The sequence below is a fragment of the Ictidomys tridecemlineatus genome, chromosome 4, assembly GCF_052094955.1.
Source record: "Ictidomys tridecemlineatus isolate mIctTri1 chromosome 4, mIctTri1.hap1, whole genome shotgun sequence".
Taxonomy (NCBI): domain Eukaryota; kingdom Metazoa; phylum Chordata; class Mammalia; order Rodentia; family Sciuridae; genus Ictidomys; species Ictidomys tridecemlineatus.
In genome coordinates this window covers 183,041,864-183,055,290 of record NC_135480.1, presented here as the reverse complement: position 1 = coordinate 183,055,290, position 13,427 = coordinate 183,041,864, and the positions used below count along the sequence as shown (strand labels likewise).

Genomic DNA, 13,427 nt, shown 5'->3' with positions numbered 1-13,427 from the left:
GTCCCAGTATCATGTTCAGGCTGAGCTAGGAATGGCTGAGCCAGGGAATGGCTGCTCTTGATATCTCATGAGGAGTATTTTAAACAGTTTTATTTGTGTTTAAATAAGAGAAGTGCTACAATCTCACTACTTATGCTCTTTCACTTGTAGCATAGGTTTCTCTTAGACAAAGTGAGAAATATTTTGGGGAAGCAGGGCTCATAGTTTCAAGGATCACATCTGTCATGATAGCAACATTCACTAGTATGTCCTTGAGCCTCAGCCCCTGGAAGACATGAGCTCTGTCAAACTACAGCACACTGTAGTGATTCATCCTCTGCCAGGACTGAGCTAGAGCATCCTGCTTTTGCTGGAGCTGTGTGTGGAGCAAGGCTGGGTGAAGAGCACACTATGGCAGAAATACTGGATGTCCAATACCCATCACTATAACTTCGCTATAACTATAGGGCCCAATGCTCTCAGTTATTAAAGGGACAGACACTGATCAATTTTTTTGTGTGATTAGTACTAGATAATATTTTATTAGCACATTATAGTTATACACAGCAGTTGGGTTCATCCTGACAAAATCATTCATGCATGGAATTTGATTTCAGTTCACATCCCCCAATAGCCCTACTGTTCTTTTTCTTCTACTCTGCTGGTTTTCCTTTCACTCATCTGTTTATTTATTTTTATATTTGATTGGTTGCTTCTCCCTATACATAAAGTTAACATTCCCTCTGGTACATTTATATATACACAGAACATAATTTTTTTGAGAATTCATTCTCCATTTCCTCCCCTTCCTGTTCCTCTTCTCTTCCTCTCAATCTTCTATACCCTCCCTTGATATCCAATTCTCCCCTCTTTATTTACTTTATTTTACTCTAACTTCCACATCATATGAGAGAAAACATTTAACCTTTGATTTTATAAGTCTGGCTTATTTCACTTAGCATAATGTTTACTATTTCTGTCCCTTTACCAGCAAGTGCCATAATTTCATTTTTTCTTATGGCTAAATAAAACTCCATTGTGTGTGTGTATAAGTATATATGTGTGTGTGTGTGTGTGTGTGTGTGTATATATATATATATATATATATATATCACAATTTATTAATATATTCATCTGTTGACAGGTGTCTGTGTTGATTCCATCATTAAATGATTGTGAATTGTGCTTCTATAAACATTGAGGTTGCTGTACCACTATAGTATGCTCATTTTCGTTCTTTTGGATAAATACTGAGTGGAATAGCTGGATCATATTCCTCAGTGTTTTGAGGAATGTCTATAGTGCTTTCTAGAATAGTTGTACTAATCTGCAGATCCACCAACAGTGAACAGGTCTCTTTCCCTCACATCCTCACCAGCATTTATTATTGTTTGTGTTCTGATAATTGCATTATGAATGGATTAAGATGAAATTTAGTGTAGTTTTGACTTGCATTTCCATGATAGCTAGACATATTGAACATTTTTCATATATTTGTTGGCCATTTGTGTTTCTTCTTTTATAGTGTCTATTTAGTTCCTTTTTTCCCATTTATTGATTGGGTTATTTATTTATTTGGTGTCAAGTGTTTTGAGGGATATATATATATATATATATATATATATATATATATATATATTCTGGGTATTAATCCTTTGTTGGACGAGTAGCTGGCAAATATTTTCTCCCATTCTGCAGGCTCTCTCTTCATCCTCTCAATCGTGTCCTTTGCTGTGCAGAGGCTTTTTAATTTGATGGCATCCCATTATTGATTGTTTTTATTTCTTGAGCTTTGTGCATCTTGTTAAGGAAATTGATGCCAGCACCAGTAGGATGGAGTGTTGATCCTATGTTTTCTTCTGGCAGTTGTGAGGTTTCTGGTTTAATTCCTAAGTCTTTGATCCATTTAGATCTGACTTTTGTGCAGGGTGAGATATAGGGATCTAGTTTCACTTTTCTATACATAGCTATCCTGTTTTCCCAGTATCATTTGTTTAAAAAGGCTGTCCTTTCTTCAAAAAAGACAACTTGTCAAGTATCAGATGGCTATAAGTATGTCAGTTTGTCTTTGTGTCTTCTATTCTGTTCCATCAGTTTTCTTGTCTATTTTGATGTCAATACCATGCTGTTTTTGTTACTGTAGCTCCATAGTATCATTTTGTGATGAGGCATTGTGATGCCTCCTGCATCACTCTTCTTGTTCAGTATTGTTTTGGATATTCTGTGGTCTCTTATTCTTTGAAATGAATGAAGTATTGTTTTTCCTAGTTCTTGAATATCATTGGTATTTTGACTGGGGTTGCAGTGAATCTATATATTACTTTTGGAGGTATGGCCATTTTGACAATGTTAGTTTTGCCTATTGAAGAACCTGGGAAGTGCCGGGTACAGTGGCATATACCTGTGATCCCAGCAGCTCAGGAGGTTGAGGCAGAGGATTGTGAGTTCAAAGCCAGCCTCAGTGAAAGTGAGGTGCTAAGCAACTCAGTGAGACTCTGTCTCTAAATTAAATATGAAGTAGGGCTGGGGTTGTGGCTCAGTGGTTGAGTGCCCCTGAGTTCAATCCCCAGTACAAAAAAAAAAGAACCTGGGAGTCTTCCCATCTTCTAAGATTTCCTTCAATTTCTTTCTTCAGGATTGTATAATTGTCATCATAGAGATCTTTTGCCTCCTTGGTTAGAATAATTCCCAAGTATTTAAAAAATTTTTTGAGGTTTTTGTGAATCAGGTGGTTTTCCTGATTTTTTTTCATCAGCAGAATTACTGTTGGAGTGTAGGAAAGATATTAATTTATGGGTTTGATCTTATGTCTTGGTAGTTTGCCAAATTCATTTATAAGTTTTAGAAGTCTTCTGGTGGAGTTTCTTCAGTCTTCTAGATATAGAACCATGTCATTAGTAAAGAGACATAGTTCTGCTTCCTTTTCTTATTTGTATCCCTTTAATTTCCTTCTCTTGCCTGATTGCTCTAGTTAGTGTTTTGAGAACTATACTAAATAGAAATGGTGAGTGCACATCTTTATTTTATTCCTGATTGTAAAAGAAAGACTTTCATTCTTTCTACATTCAGTATGATGTTGGCTTTCAGTTTGTCATAAACAGCTTTTAAAAAGTTAAGGTGAGGTCCTTCCATCCCTAGCTTTTCTAGCATTTTTAACATGAATGAATTTTATCAAATTTTTTTCCTGTATCTGTTGAGATGATCATGTGATTCTTGTCCTTAATTCTCTTTTAGCAATGAATTACATTTATTGATTTGTTTGTTGAACCAACCTTGCATCCCTGGGATGAAAACCATTTAATCATGGTGTATTATCTCCTTGATGTGTTTTTGAATGTGGTTTGCTAAATATTTTAGATGATGTGTTTATTTGAGACAGAGTTGAGTTCTCCAAAATCATATCATAAATTTGAGCAATTATAATAAATCTCCAATGAAAGATAAAGCAACATGATCCTGCTTTACCCTGAAACCTTTGCTGAAATCTATGTGATATTTAATGTAAATATACTGTCAGTGGGTCATCTCATGGATACATGATCATATAGCCACTGTCTGTTAGAAAGATTGGGCATCCACATCTTCAAATATCAGTAATGCTCACATTTCAGATGAACAGTTCGTTCTTTGGTGGCCATCATAACCATTTCACATTGATTCGTATCAGCAGGATGAATAATCCTAACAGAAAGGTGCACTGATTATCACGAACGTCTTCATTTTGTACTGGTCCTGATTTTTAACTTTGTGCTATCTTTAAATGTCATTGAAGTTATTGTGAATCAAAGTTAGAAAAAAATCTTAATACTTATTGACACATATCCGACCTCGCTGTGGAATTCCTCCTTTTAGATGCCTGTCCCATGATTTCCTTACATTCATGTAAACATTGCAGAAAAACACTATTTCACTCCCAAAGTTGGAAATACTGTATTCAAATAAACTTCAGTTCTTTTTAAATTGCAATAGATATGTGGGAATCAATTTCCTGGGATCAAAATGAACTATTTGCATAATTTAATGTCTAAGGGCGGGAGTCACAGCCCACCTAGATCTTTACTACTATGTGATTAATGTATTTGAGTATAGTAGGCTAGATTTAAAATGAGAAGGAGGGGTGAGAACTGTGAAAAATCCCTAGTTCCATGTGATTAAACAAAATGAGGTATTATCATATTCCTTTTCTCATTGCTTCAATCACTCTGGCTCTAAATATTTTTACCGAGATATCTTATTTAACCTAACTTATTATTATTATTATTTTTTGTATTGGGTATTGAACCCAGGAAACTTAACCACTGAGCACTTTTTATTTTTTATTTTGAGACAGGGTCTCTCTAAGTTGCTTAGGGGCTTGCTAAATTACTGAAGCTGGCCTTGAACTTGTGATCTTTCTGTCTCAGCCTTTTACGCTACTGGGATTACAAATGTGCACCACTGTGCCTAGCCTAACTGTGTTTTAAAGTGACTTGTTGATGGCAGTAATACAGGACTGCTTTCTTTTCACAAGTGATTACACTTTTAGAATTTTCCACATGATGACTTCATTCACCTTTTCTTCCTGTTTAGTTGTAACTGAGGAGGAGACATCAGTCTTGAGAAACATCCCCAGATTCCCTCCGGAAAACTAGTGGAGGAATGAGTTTGTTAAAAAAGTTACAAGTTTACTTTTAACAAGCTTGACTTTAGACTGCTAGCAGGCACATGGGACCCCTTCCCTGTGTTGCCTATTTGTGCCTAGACGTTAGAGAGAAGTAGGTCAGTCAACTTTTAATGATGTCCTCGGAGACATCCCTGCTTAGATTCCCTGCTTAGGTATAAATATTAGACTGTGTTTTATATTCCAGTGAGAGATGATTACCAGGCTATGGGATAACAACTAGAAAAGAAACAATGTCTTTCTATGTTGGTTGGCCTCTTTGGAATTGCCCTGTTTTACATGGTTAAAGGTCATCTAGAGCTGAAAATTGTTCTTATATATTTGCTAAAAAGGTGGATAGGGAGGTCTTGACAGGTCTTTTAGCAATCAAAATAAAATGGAGCTCTATGGTGGGGTAATGGGTATATGAATTTTGGATTCTACTTAGTAGTGCTCCAATCCCGACTGAACTATTTCCTAGCTGTGGACCTAGAACAATTCATATGATCTTTTGCAATTCTACTTTATTATATAAAAACATGTATGTCTTTGTTTTTTATGAGAATTAAATGTATCTGCAGCATAATGTGTTTGGTGGATTCTCTTTCCTGAGTTATAGAAAACACTAATCACTGAAATGATTACTTCATTAATCTGCAACAGGTATGTGTTAGTTTTTCATCACTGAAACCAAGATACCTGATAAGAATGACTTAAAAGAGGAAAAGATTAATGTGGCCCAAAGTTTCAAATCTTTCTCCAATGCCAGAATCTGAGTTGAGGCAGAACATCATGGTGGAAACGTATGGTGGAGGAAATCTGCTCAGTTCATGGTAGTTAGAGAGAGGGGGGGAGGAGGGAGAGGGAAAGAGATAGGAGGAGAGAAGGGGAAGAGAGAGGGAGAGAGAGAGAGAGAGAGAGAGAGAGAGAGAGAGAGAGAGAGAGGAAAGAGAGGAACCAGGGATGAAATACAATCCCCAAGGGTATGTCCTCCCTATGCGCCCCCCCCCCCATGGTTACCAACCATAGTTCGTGGATGAGTCACAGCTCTCATACATAATCTAATCATGCAACTCTGAACCTCTTATATTGGCTATCACGTTTCCAACACATGAGCTTTTAAAGTAACACTTCATATCCAAATTATACCAAGGGAAATGGCCTCTCCCTTCCCCAATTCTCTGAAAATATCTTTTGTCCAGAGATAGACAAAAGAATTGGTTTTATCTAGTATTAGTAAAATTATCACTGTTTTATATTGGTTTAGAGTCCAACTGATCCTTTTACAACTTTGGACTTCCTACTGGTGACTCTCCAATATGCCTGAGAAGGAGCCATTGCTGAATTCATTGGGTCAGGGGACCTTTTTGAGTTTTTAAAGCTCTATTTTTTTGTGTGTGTGTGTGATCTCTGTGCTTCTCTTCTGCCTCTTGGATGGCTTACTTCCCTCTCCTTTTAGTGACTCTAAAAAGTGGAAGGAGCTTAGTCATAGTTGCTCTGCTTTTATCATATAGCAAGAAGACATGGCCTATAATTGCATCAAGAATATTGCTATCTATCTGTGTATCAAATCAAATGTCCACCAATAGTGTTTAAATTTGTATCTCCATATATTGGCAGAAGCCATTAACCTGGTGATCCATTATCACCCCCAGCAAACCTGTTTTTAATTGAACTCCCTTTAGACCTCTGGGTTTTTGGTTTGCTGAACTCTTTGTATAGTGTGAGAGAAGTACTATAAAATGTGGATGAATGAGCTACTATGTTTAATCCTTACAATAATTGAGAAAATTGAGGTTCTCAGAGTTCAAATCACTTGCCCTGATTACATATTAGTAAGGTATATGTGGAGGGGATATTCCAACCTAAGCAGTTTGACTACATATCCAGCCTCCTAACCAGGAAGGTTTTCTATCTCCCTTAAAAAACTGAAAATTCTTGAACCTTTTTATCTTCCCTGTAGTGTATCACACTGAAAGCCCATGATCTTAAGTTTATTTAGCAGTTTTATGGTTTGTTAAAATCCTTGGTGCTAATATTTACTGTATATTACCTGTGAGTGAGGATATTATAGTACTGGGATCAAGAAAATGTAAAATTATTCATATTTGTTCATGGCCTTTGCTACAGTCATTCAGTCATCACAGTACTTGGTCATCATAGTCTCTTAAATTCACCCAATTACACATTAACAGCTTTGAAAAAATGCCAAGGTAAAATCCAATTGGGATTTTGTAACTCATCTTACCTCTAACAACTGTTGATTAGTAATCAATATTAAGACTGTGAAGTACAAAAGAACAATTTAGTGTCTTCAGAATTACAATTCAGGAGACAAAAATCTGAGTAAAACCGAAGATGTGTTTCAGAGAGAGAACAAAGAGCTTAGGCTTAAGAAGGAAAAAACTTGCAATGATTAATATAGGCAGACATCCAAGTTCATGAGTCCATACCTAATGATCAACTTCTGATTATAGCTACAGGCCTATCTAAATGTAGCCTGTCAGATGATCAGGAGGCTCCATTTAAAAATGCTCTCTCTCTTTCTATGCCCTAATGAAAGTAATTCCATTTGGGGTAGCATTTTCCATGAATTTACATACCTTTGGGTTATCTTCCCACACTTTGGTGCAATTAGACTATAGGATATTTCCTTCCTGACCAGTAGGCCTCTAGAGGAAAGAAACCTAGTTATATTACTAAACCTGTCTTAACTTATGTGAGTCTTAGTTTCTTCATCCTTGAATTGTGCATAAGAAGATATATCTTTTAATATTTAAAAATGTAATAAGAAATAATGTCCTGTGACTTATAGCACATAATGCCTGGCCTTGTGGCCTGAATTTAAATTCTCTAGATAGTGCATTCTCATTGTTACTTTGAGGATTGTTTTCTTCTCTCTGCTCTATAAAGTCAAATTTTCTATAAGGAGTATGAACATTGCCTGCTGAAAACACTTTTATGTTTCCAGTAAATTTTAACATGTATTATTCAATTACATTTGATTTTTTGGCAGAATGGATGATGAAAATATTTTACAGAGATGGTAACATAGTTACAAACCACTCAGAATAGACATTACTATACAACAAATATAGTAGCTATATTTTTTGATGTTTTAATATTTTGGTTGATACACACACACAAATATTTATATATATAATATCTCTTTCTATCTATGTATGTATCTATCCATCTATTACTGTTTTCTCTGATCTGTATAAGGAACAATATTTAGCTGGCACAGTTACTAAGGCCACATTGGGTATTTATGGCAGGCTTTCATTTTGATTTATTTGAGCCCTGGCTATACAATCATTAAGGGATCTGAATATCACTGCTATTCATTAGTTATTTGGAATTTTGTTTTAATAGTCTCAGGTAATGGAAATTTTGTATTAACTCTTTAATCATATGTAAGAAAAAGAACATGGCCTAGTTAATATCATTTCTTTAAAATTTGCTGAATCTTACCTGCTGCCTAACGTAATATCAATTTTTGCATATGTTCTACATGTGCCTTAAAAGAATGTACATTCTATAATAGTTGGGTTGAAGCTTGTTAATTTTTTGTTCAAATATTTTACATCATTATAAATCTTTGTGTGTCTGTTCTTCCAGTACCCGAGAGAAATGTATAGTTATATCAAGTTTTCTTTTACACACTAAAGCTCTTTTATTAGAGAAATAAAGCTTGAATTTATACACCTTTCTGGTTAAATGAAAATTTTATTTTAATGTAACTACCCCTTGTATCTCTAATAATGTTTTTTTTGGTCTTAAATCTACTTTGTCACATTAATATAGAAAATTAGCAACTGGTTAATTTGCCTAATATATACATTTTCCATATTTTATTTCATCTTATTTTTTCTTATGTGATAGATCTGTCTCTTGTAAACATACAGATTAAAATAAAACACTCTATCCTTTTAAAATAAATATTATATATCTACCATAATCATGTTTCTCTTAAATACCTTCCTTCCCCACTCCAAAATGAACTGATAGGCACATTCAGGATTTGCAAGAAAGCTTTAGACAACCAACCAAATGAACTGATGAAGCATTTACAATTTTTTTTAAATTTTAAAACTGTTTTATTTTAAACTAAATTTTAAAAATTCTTTTCTATGTATATTTGAACTACTATTTAGTATTATTTCTTTTTCACCTGAAGAACTTGCTTTAGTATTTTGGAAAATGGGTTTGGTTATAAAGAATCATGTCAGTTTGGTTTACTAGGCAACCTGTTTATTTTGCCTTTATTTTTGAAATACAGTTTTTCTTGATAGACATGAGTAATAGTGTGTTTTGTTTTTCTTCTAGGTTTTGTGTTATCCTACTAACTTCTTATCAAATAATGACAAGTTATTATTTCATGAGAAGTCAGCATTTAATCTGATAGTGATTCTCTGGTATATGACGAGCCCGTTTTCTCTTAATGCTTATGAGATATTTTCTTTTCTTTTCTTTTTATTTTTCAGTATTTTAATTATGATGTGCCTGACTGTGGATCTCTTTGAATTTATCTTGAAGTTTGTTGAGCCTCTTATATGTGAAGGCTAATGTTTCATCAAATATAACATTTTCTTCTGCTCATCCCCTTATGCTACTCCCATTATGTATTTGTTGATAAACTTAGCAGTGTCTTGCTATTCTCTGAAGTTCTGATTATCATATAATTATATGGTTATTATGATTATGCCTTTTTATAGATTATTAAAGTGACTTTCATAAGTTCCATTTTAGAAACAAGAAAGCAAGCAGAAGAAATGCAGTATCTTTCTCAGTAACTTCTGTTGTTTAGTTGGGTTTGGAAATGACAGAGCAATCTACGTAATTAATTAATTTATTTTTTACGTTCAGGGAATTGAACTCAGGGCCATATTCCTACCCCTGTTTTTTATTTTATTTAGAGACAGGATCTCACTGAGTTGCTTAGTGCCTTTCTTTTGCTGAGGCTGGCTTTGAAGTCCTGATGCTCCTGCCTTAGTCTCCTGAGACAATCTATTTTGTATGTTCTGACTTGCTACATCTCTCAAGCAGATCATTTTATATATTATTGCTTTTAAAGATACTATAAGAGAACATAAAACTGTGGCAGGACTCTTACTTTACTACATGTAAAAGCAAGTGATAGTAGGCTCTGAGGAGACAGAGCCTGCTGGATGTGGGGAATGGAGAAAAAGAAATAGATCTAAAAGTAATATTGGAAGCACCTAATTGCCATGGTGAAGAACCAAAGCTGCTGACAGGAGCAGGAAGCAAGTGACTGAGGGGTGCAACTCCTTTATCTTCATTCAACATTCTATTCTCCTTCTAGTGTTCTTCTGGAGAAGTCTAATGGAAGCTGGATATCAAGGGAGAAATGAGGTTCTCAGTGGCTAATCCTAAATTACAAAGTAGAAGATAGAAAAGTCTATTTGAAGCTCAGAGACAATAGTTTAATGGCATCAAAATTGTTCCGTAAAAAGTGAGGTTGAAAATCTTGTGCCAGTTCAAAGACTAGGACCTAATTAATTATATTCAACACTTAAAGTTATAAAATAATGAATTGGGAGTGTACATTTAAGTTTTTCCAGGCACTATTAAGTGATGTTCATAAATTAACTTGTTTAATATTATAATATAACAATTATTATCTGTTAGCAAGAGAAGAAGGTGTTATGATAGGCTAACTGTTACAACTTAGAAGAATCCATTGTCTTTCAATTTATATTAATGTCCTATTCAATTACCTCAGACTCTTAAAAGAGCTGGGAAAAGGGAGTGTTTTTCTCTGTTGACCACATCAGACTCAATTTTGTGAGTTTAAGTGGGGCTTCCTCTGTAAACATGAGGGCTGCCCCACCTGGCTGTACTCTTCAGTAAATAATCTCAATTTTGGGCCATCTCTGTCTATCCCCCAATGCTCCAAACCCTTTAGCTCCTCAGTCCTTCAAACAATTCGACCTAATCATTCATGCCACTTATTATTGTATTGTGATATTTGTCAGTTGGGTTCTGTGTAGTTCTACTAGCTTAGAAGCTGTGTGATCCAGTGAAGAGCAGAAAAGAAATCCTTCTTCCAACCTGAACTCTTTTCAAAAATCCAGCAGAAATACTTTGCCACTATGTCATCTGCATTTTATTAATTTAAATCTTAGGATCCATTATTAGGGAACTTTTTCATCTATTGTGGTCTCATTATATACCAAAGCCTGGAAAAGTTATGGTAGATGGTAAGCACATATGTATAATTCCTGTGTGTTATAACAAAGAAAATAAAAGGTAATATGTTAGCTATTAATAAATGTTTGTGACAAAACGCCAAGAGTATTTATTCAGAATATTTCATATTTTCTTCTTGAATAACATTTGCAACCTCAGCTGTGACAGACACACATTTCTGGTTTTATACATCAGGTATTTATTTAAAATATTTATTGGGCATTTATTATGTTCCAGGCTTTGTTACAGGTCCTTGGGATGCTGGAGGTTAATAAATACTATCCTCAGGGTGCTTATATTTGTGGTTAACAAATAATAATAAGTGAACGAATTAAAAATGAATGCAAAATATATATGCCATTTAATATTTACTTTGCTTACTAATAAAGTGCCTATTATAGGTTACAGAGTGTTTTTTTAGGATGTCTTTGGTTATTATTATTTTCTCAATGTTGAAGAGTGATTTCTTTTTGCTGACTATTCCTAAGAGATTTTCAACAATTTGCATTTCTGTAGTAATTAGGTTTTAAACAAGGAGCATGACTCATTTCTATAGTTAGTACAAAAAATTGTATAACAGCTATTAAAATATTGCTATCACATGGTTTTGAATGATACATGGTAAATTTGTTTTCATGTGGTAATTTTCTGTTTCTGAATTTTGAGTCTGTAGCTACTTTGAATACTAAGTCATATAGTAAAAATTAGTATTCATATTTCATCAGAAATTTTTCCTACTCAGCATATTCTTAACAGCAGCCTTTACATCCTTGTTCCTCAGACTATAGATGAGAGGATTGAGCATGGGGGTCATTACTCCATAGAAGAGGGAGATGAGAGCCTCAATGATGTCTTGATTATCTGTACCAGTGGAAGTTTTAGCCTTGGGCTTTGCATACATGAAGAAGATGGTTCCATAGAATATAATCACCACTGTCAGGTGGGCTGAGCAGGTGGAGAAGGCCTTACGTTTTCCCTCAGTGGAAGGGATCCTCAGAATGGTAGCAACAATAAAAATGTAAGAGATCAAAATAACTAGCAGTGGAATAACTAGGACAATCAGATTTGACCCTGCCATGCTGATCACATTGATTGAAATATCAGCACAGGCCAGTTTCAATACAGCCAGAATTTCACAGACAAAATGGTGAATGACATTATTAGTACAAAACGGTAATTGTATTGCTAGACATGTCTGTATCATGGAGTCAACAAGTCCAGTGACCCATGATCCAGCTGCCATGGGCACATAGACACCTTTGGTCATGATGGCAGAGTACCTCAGTGGATAGCAGATGGCCACATAGCGGTCAAGTGCCATCACGCCTAGAAGTACACATTCTGTGGCTCCCATGGCAAAGGAGAGGAACATTTGCACCATGCACCCAGGGAAGGAAACTTTTTTCCTTAAAGTCAGAAAGCTGTCAAGAATCAGTGGGACAGAAGAACTTGTGTAGCAAATGTCCAGGAAGGAAAGATTACAGAGGAAGAAATACATAGGGGTGTGTAGGTGAAAATCATAGATGATCACTGAGATGAGGACTCCATTTCCAAGCAGGATTATCACGTACATCCACAAAACTAGCACAAAGAAAACTGTCTGGAGTTTTGGGTGGGCAGAAAGCCCCACCAAGACAAATTCTGTCAACACAGAATCATTGATTCTTTCCATGTTATGCTTTCTCCAACAGAACTCTGTGGATGATAGAACAGAAATCTGTTAATACAATATCTGAAAGAGCTTTTTTTTTTTTTTTTTTAAAGAATCATAGTCTGTGTTACTGCAATTTTGTATTTGGGTGCAACAGCGTAACTCTGGGGATTTCTTCCTTTTTTTTTTCTTTTTCTTTTTTTACTATAAATCTGGCTCACTACATTGAGGATCCCAACCTGACTTTCTCAGACTTAAGAGACAGGATCTTTGGATCCCAAACCATTGTCTTGTCATTTCTACAAGTTCTGCCTCTTGAAAAGCAGTAGCTGACAGCCTGGATTCTGCAGACAGCTGTGCTTGGTTTGGCATTGGGTGCCTGCATTGTGTTTAAAATGTGAATTAGAGGTCAATATTTTAAAATCATCAGCTATGGTTAAACATCTGTACTTCTAGCTTGGCTCCAAATAAATGAGGATTTTTGAAAATACTGAAGCTGTTTCCATCATGAAGTTGTTACAACTGACCCATAGTCTTTAAAGCATGTCTCTTCTTCTGCCAAAGTACTCTCCTCACTCTCTTGTCTCTGGTCACTGGAGGTGAATATAGGTTGCTAATGAACATGTTGTGCTTAATTGGTCTTAAATCATTTATATTACCCAACAGAATCTTACATCTATTTGAAATATTAACACAAGGCTGTCAATGCAGCAAGCCCGTCATATGGTGAGGAGCCTAGGAAAATGTTTTAAAAGCTGAAGAAAAAGTGACCTTTTAAGTTTTAGCACATAGTATTAATATATATCTTTATACTGATACAGAAATAAAATATAACTTTTAACTTTTTAATGGAAAAAAGGACCCACAAAGACAAAAATTGCTTAGATCCCATCAAAATAATAGTATTGTCCGTGTGACTGAGTACCATTCTAATCTTAGTCTGTC

General features: G+C 35.1%; 1 protein-coding gene across 1 annotated transcript; it reads right to left on the bottom strand.

Annotated features, from left to right (window-relative positions):
- Positions 1-11,552: 11,552 nt before the first annotated feature.
- Positions 11,553-12,503, bottom strand: LOC101963672 (olfactory receptor 13C8). Its single transcript, XM_005340388.2, has one exon. It carries the CDS (start codon positions 12,501-12,503, stop codon positions 11,553-11,555), a length of 951 nt encoding a protein of 316 aa, XP_005340445.2.
- Between the last annotated feature and the right edge of the window lie 924 nt (positions 12,504-13,427).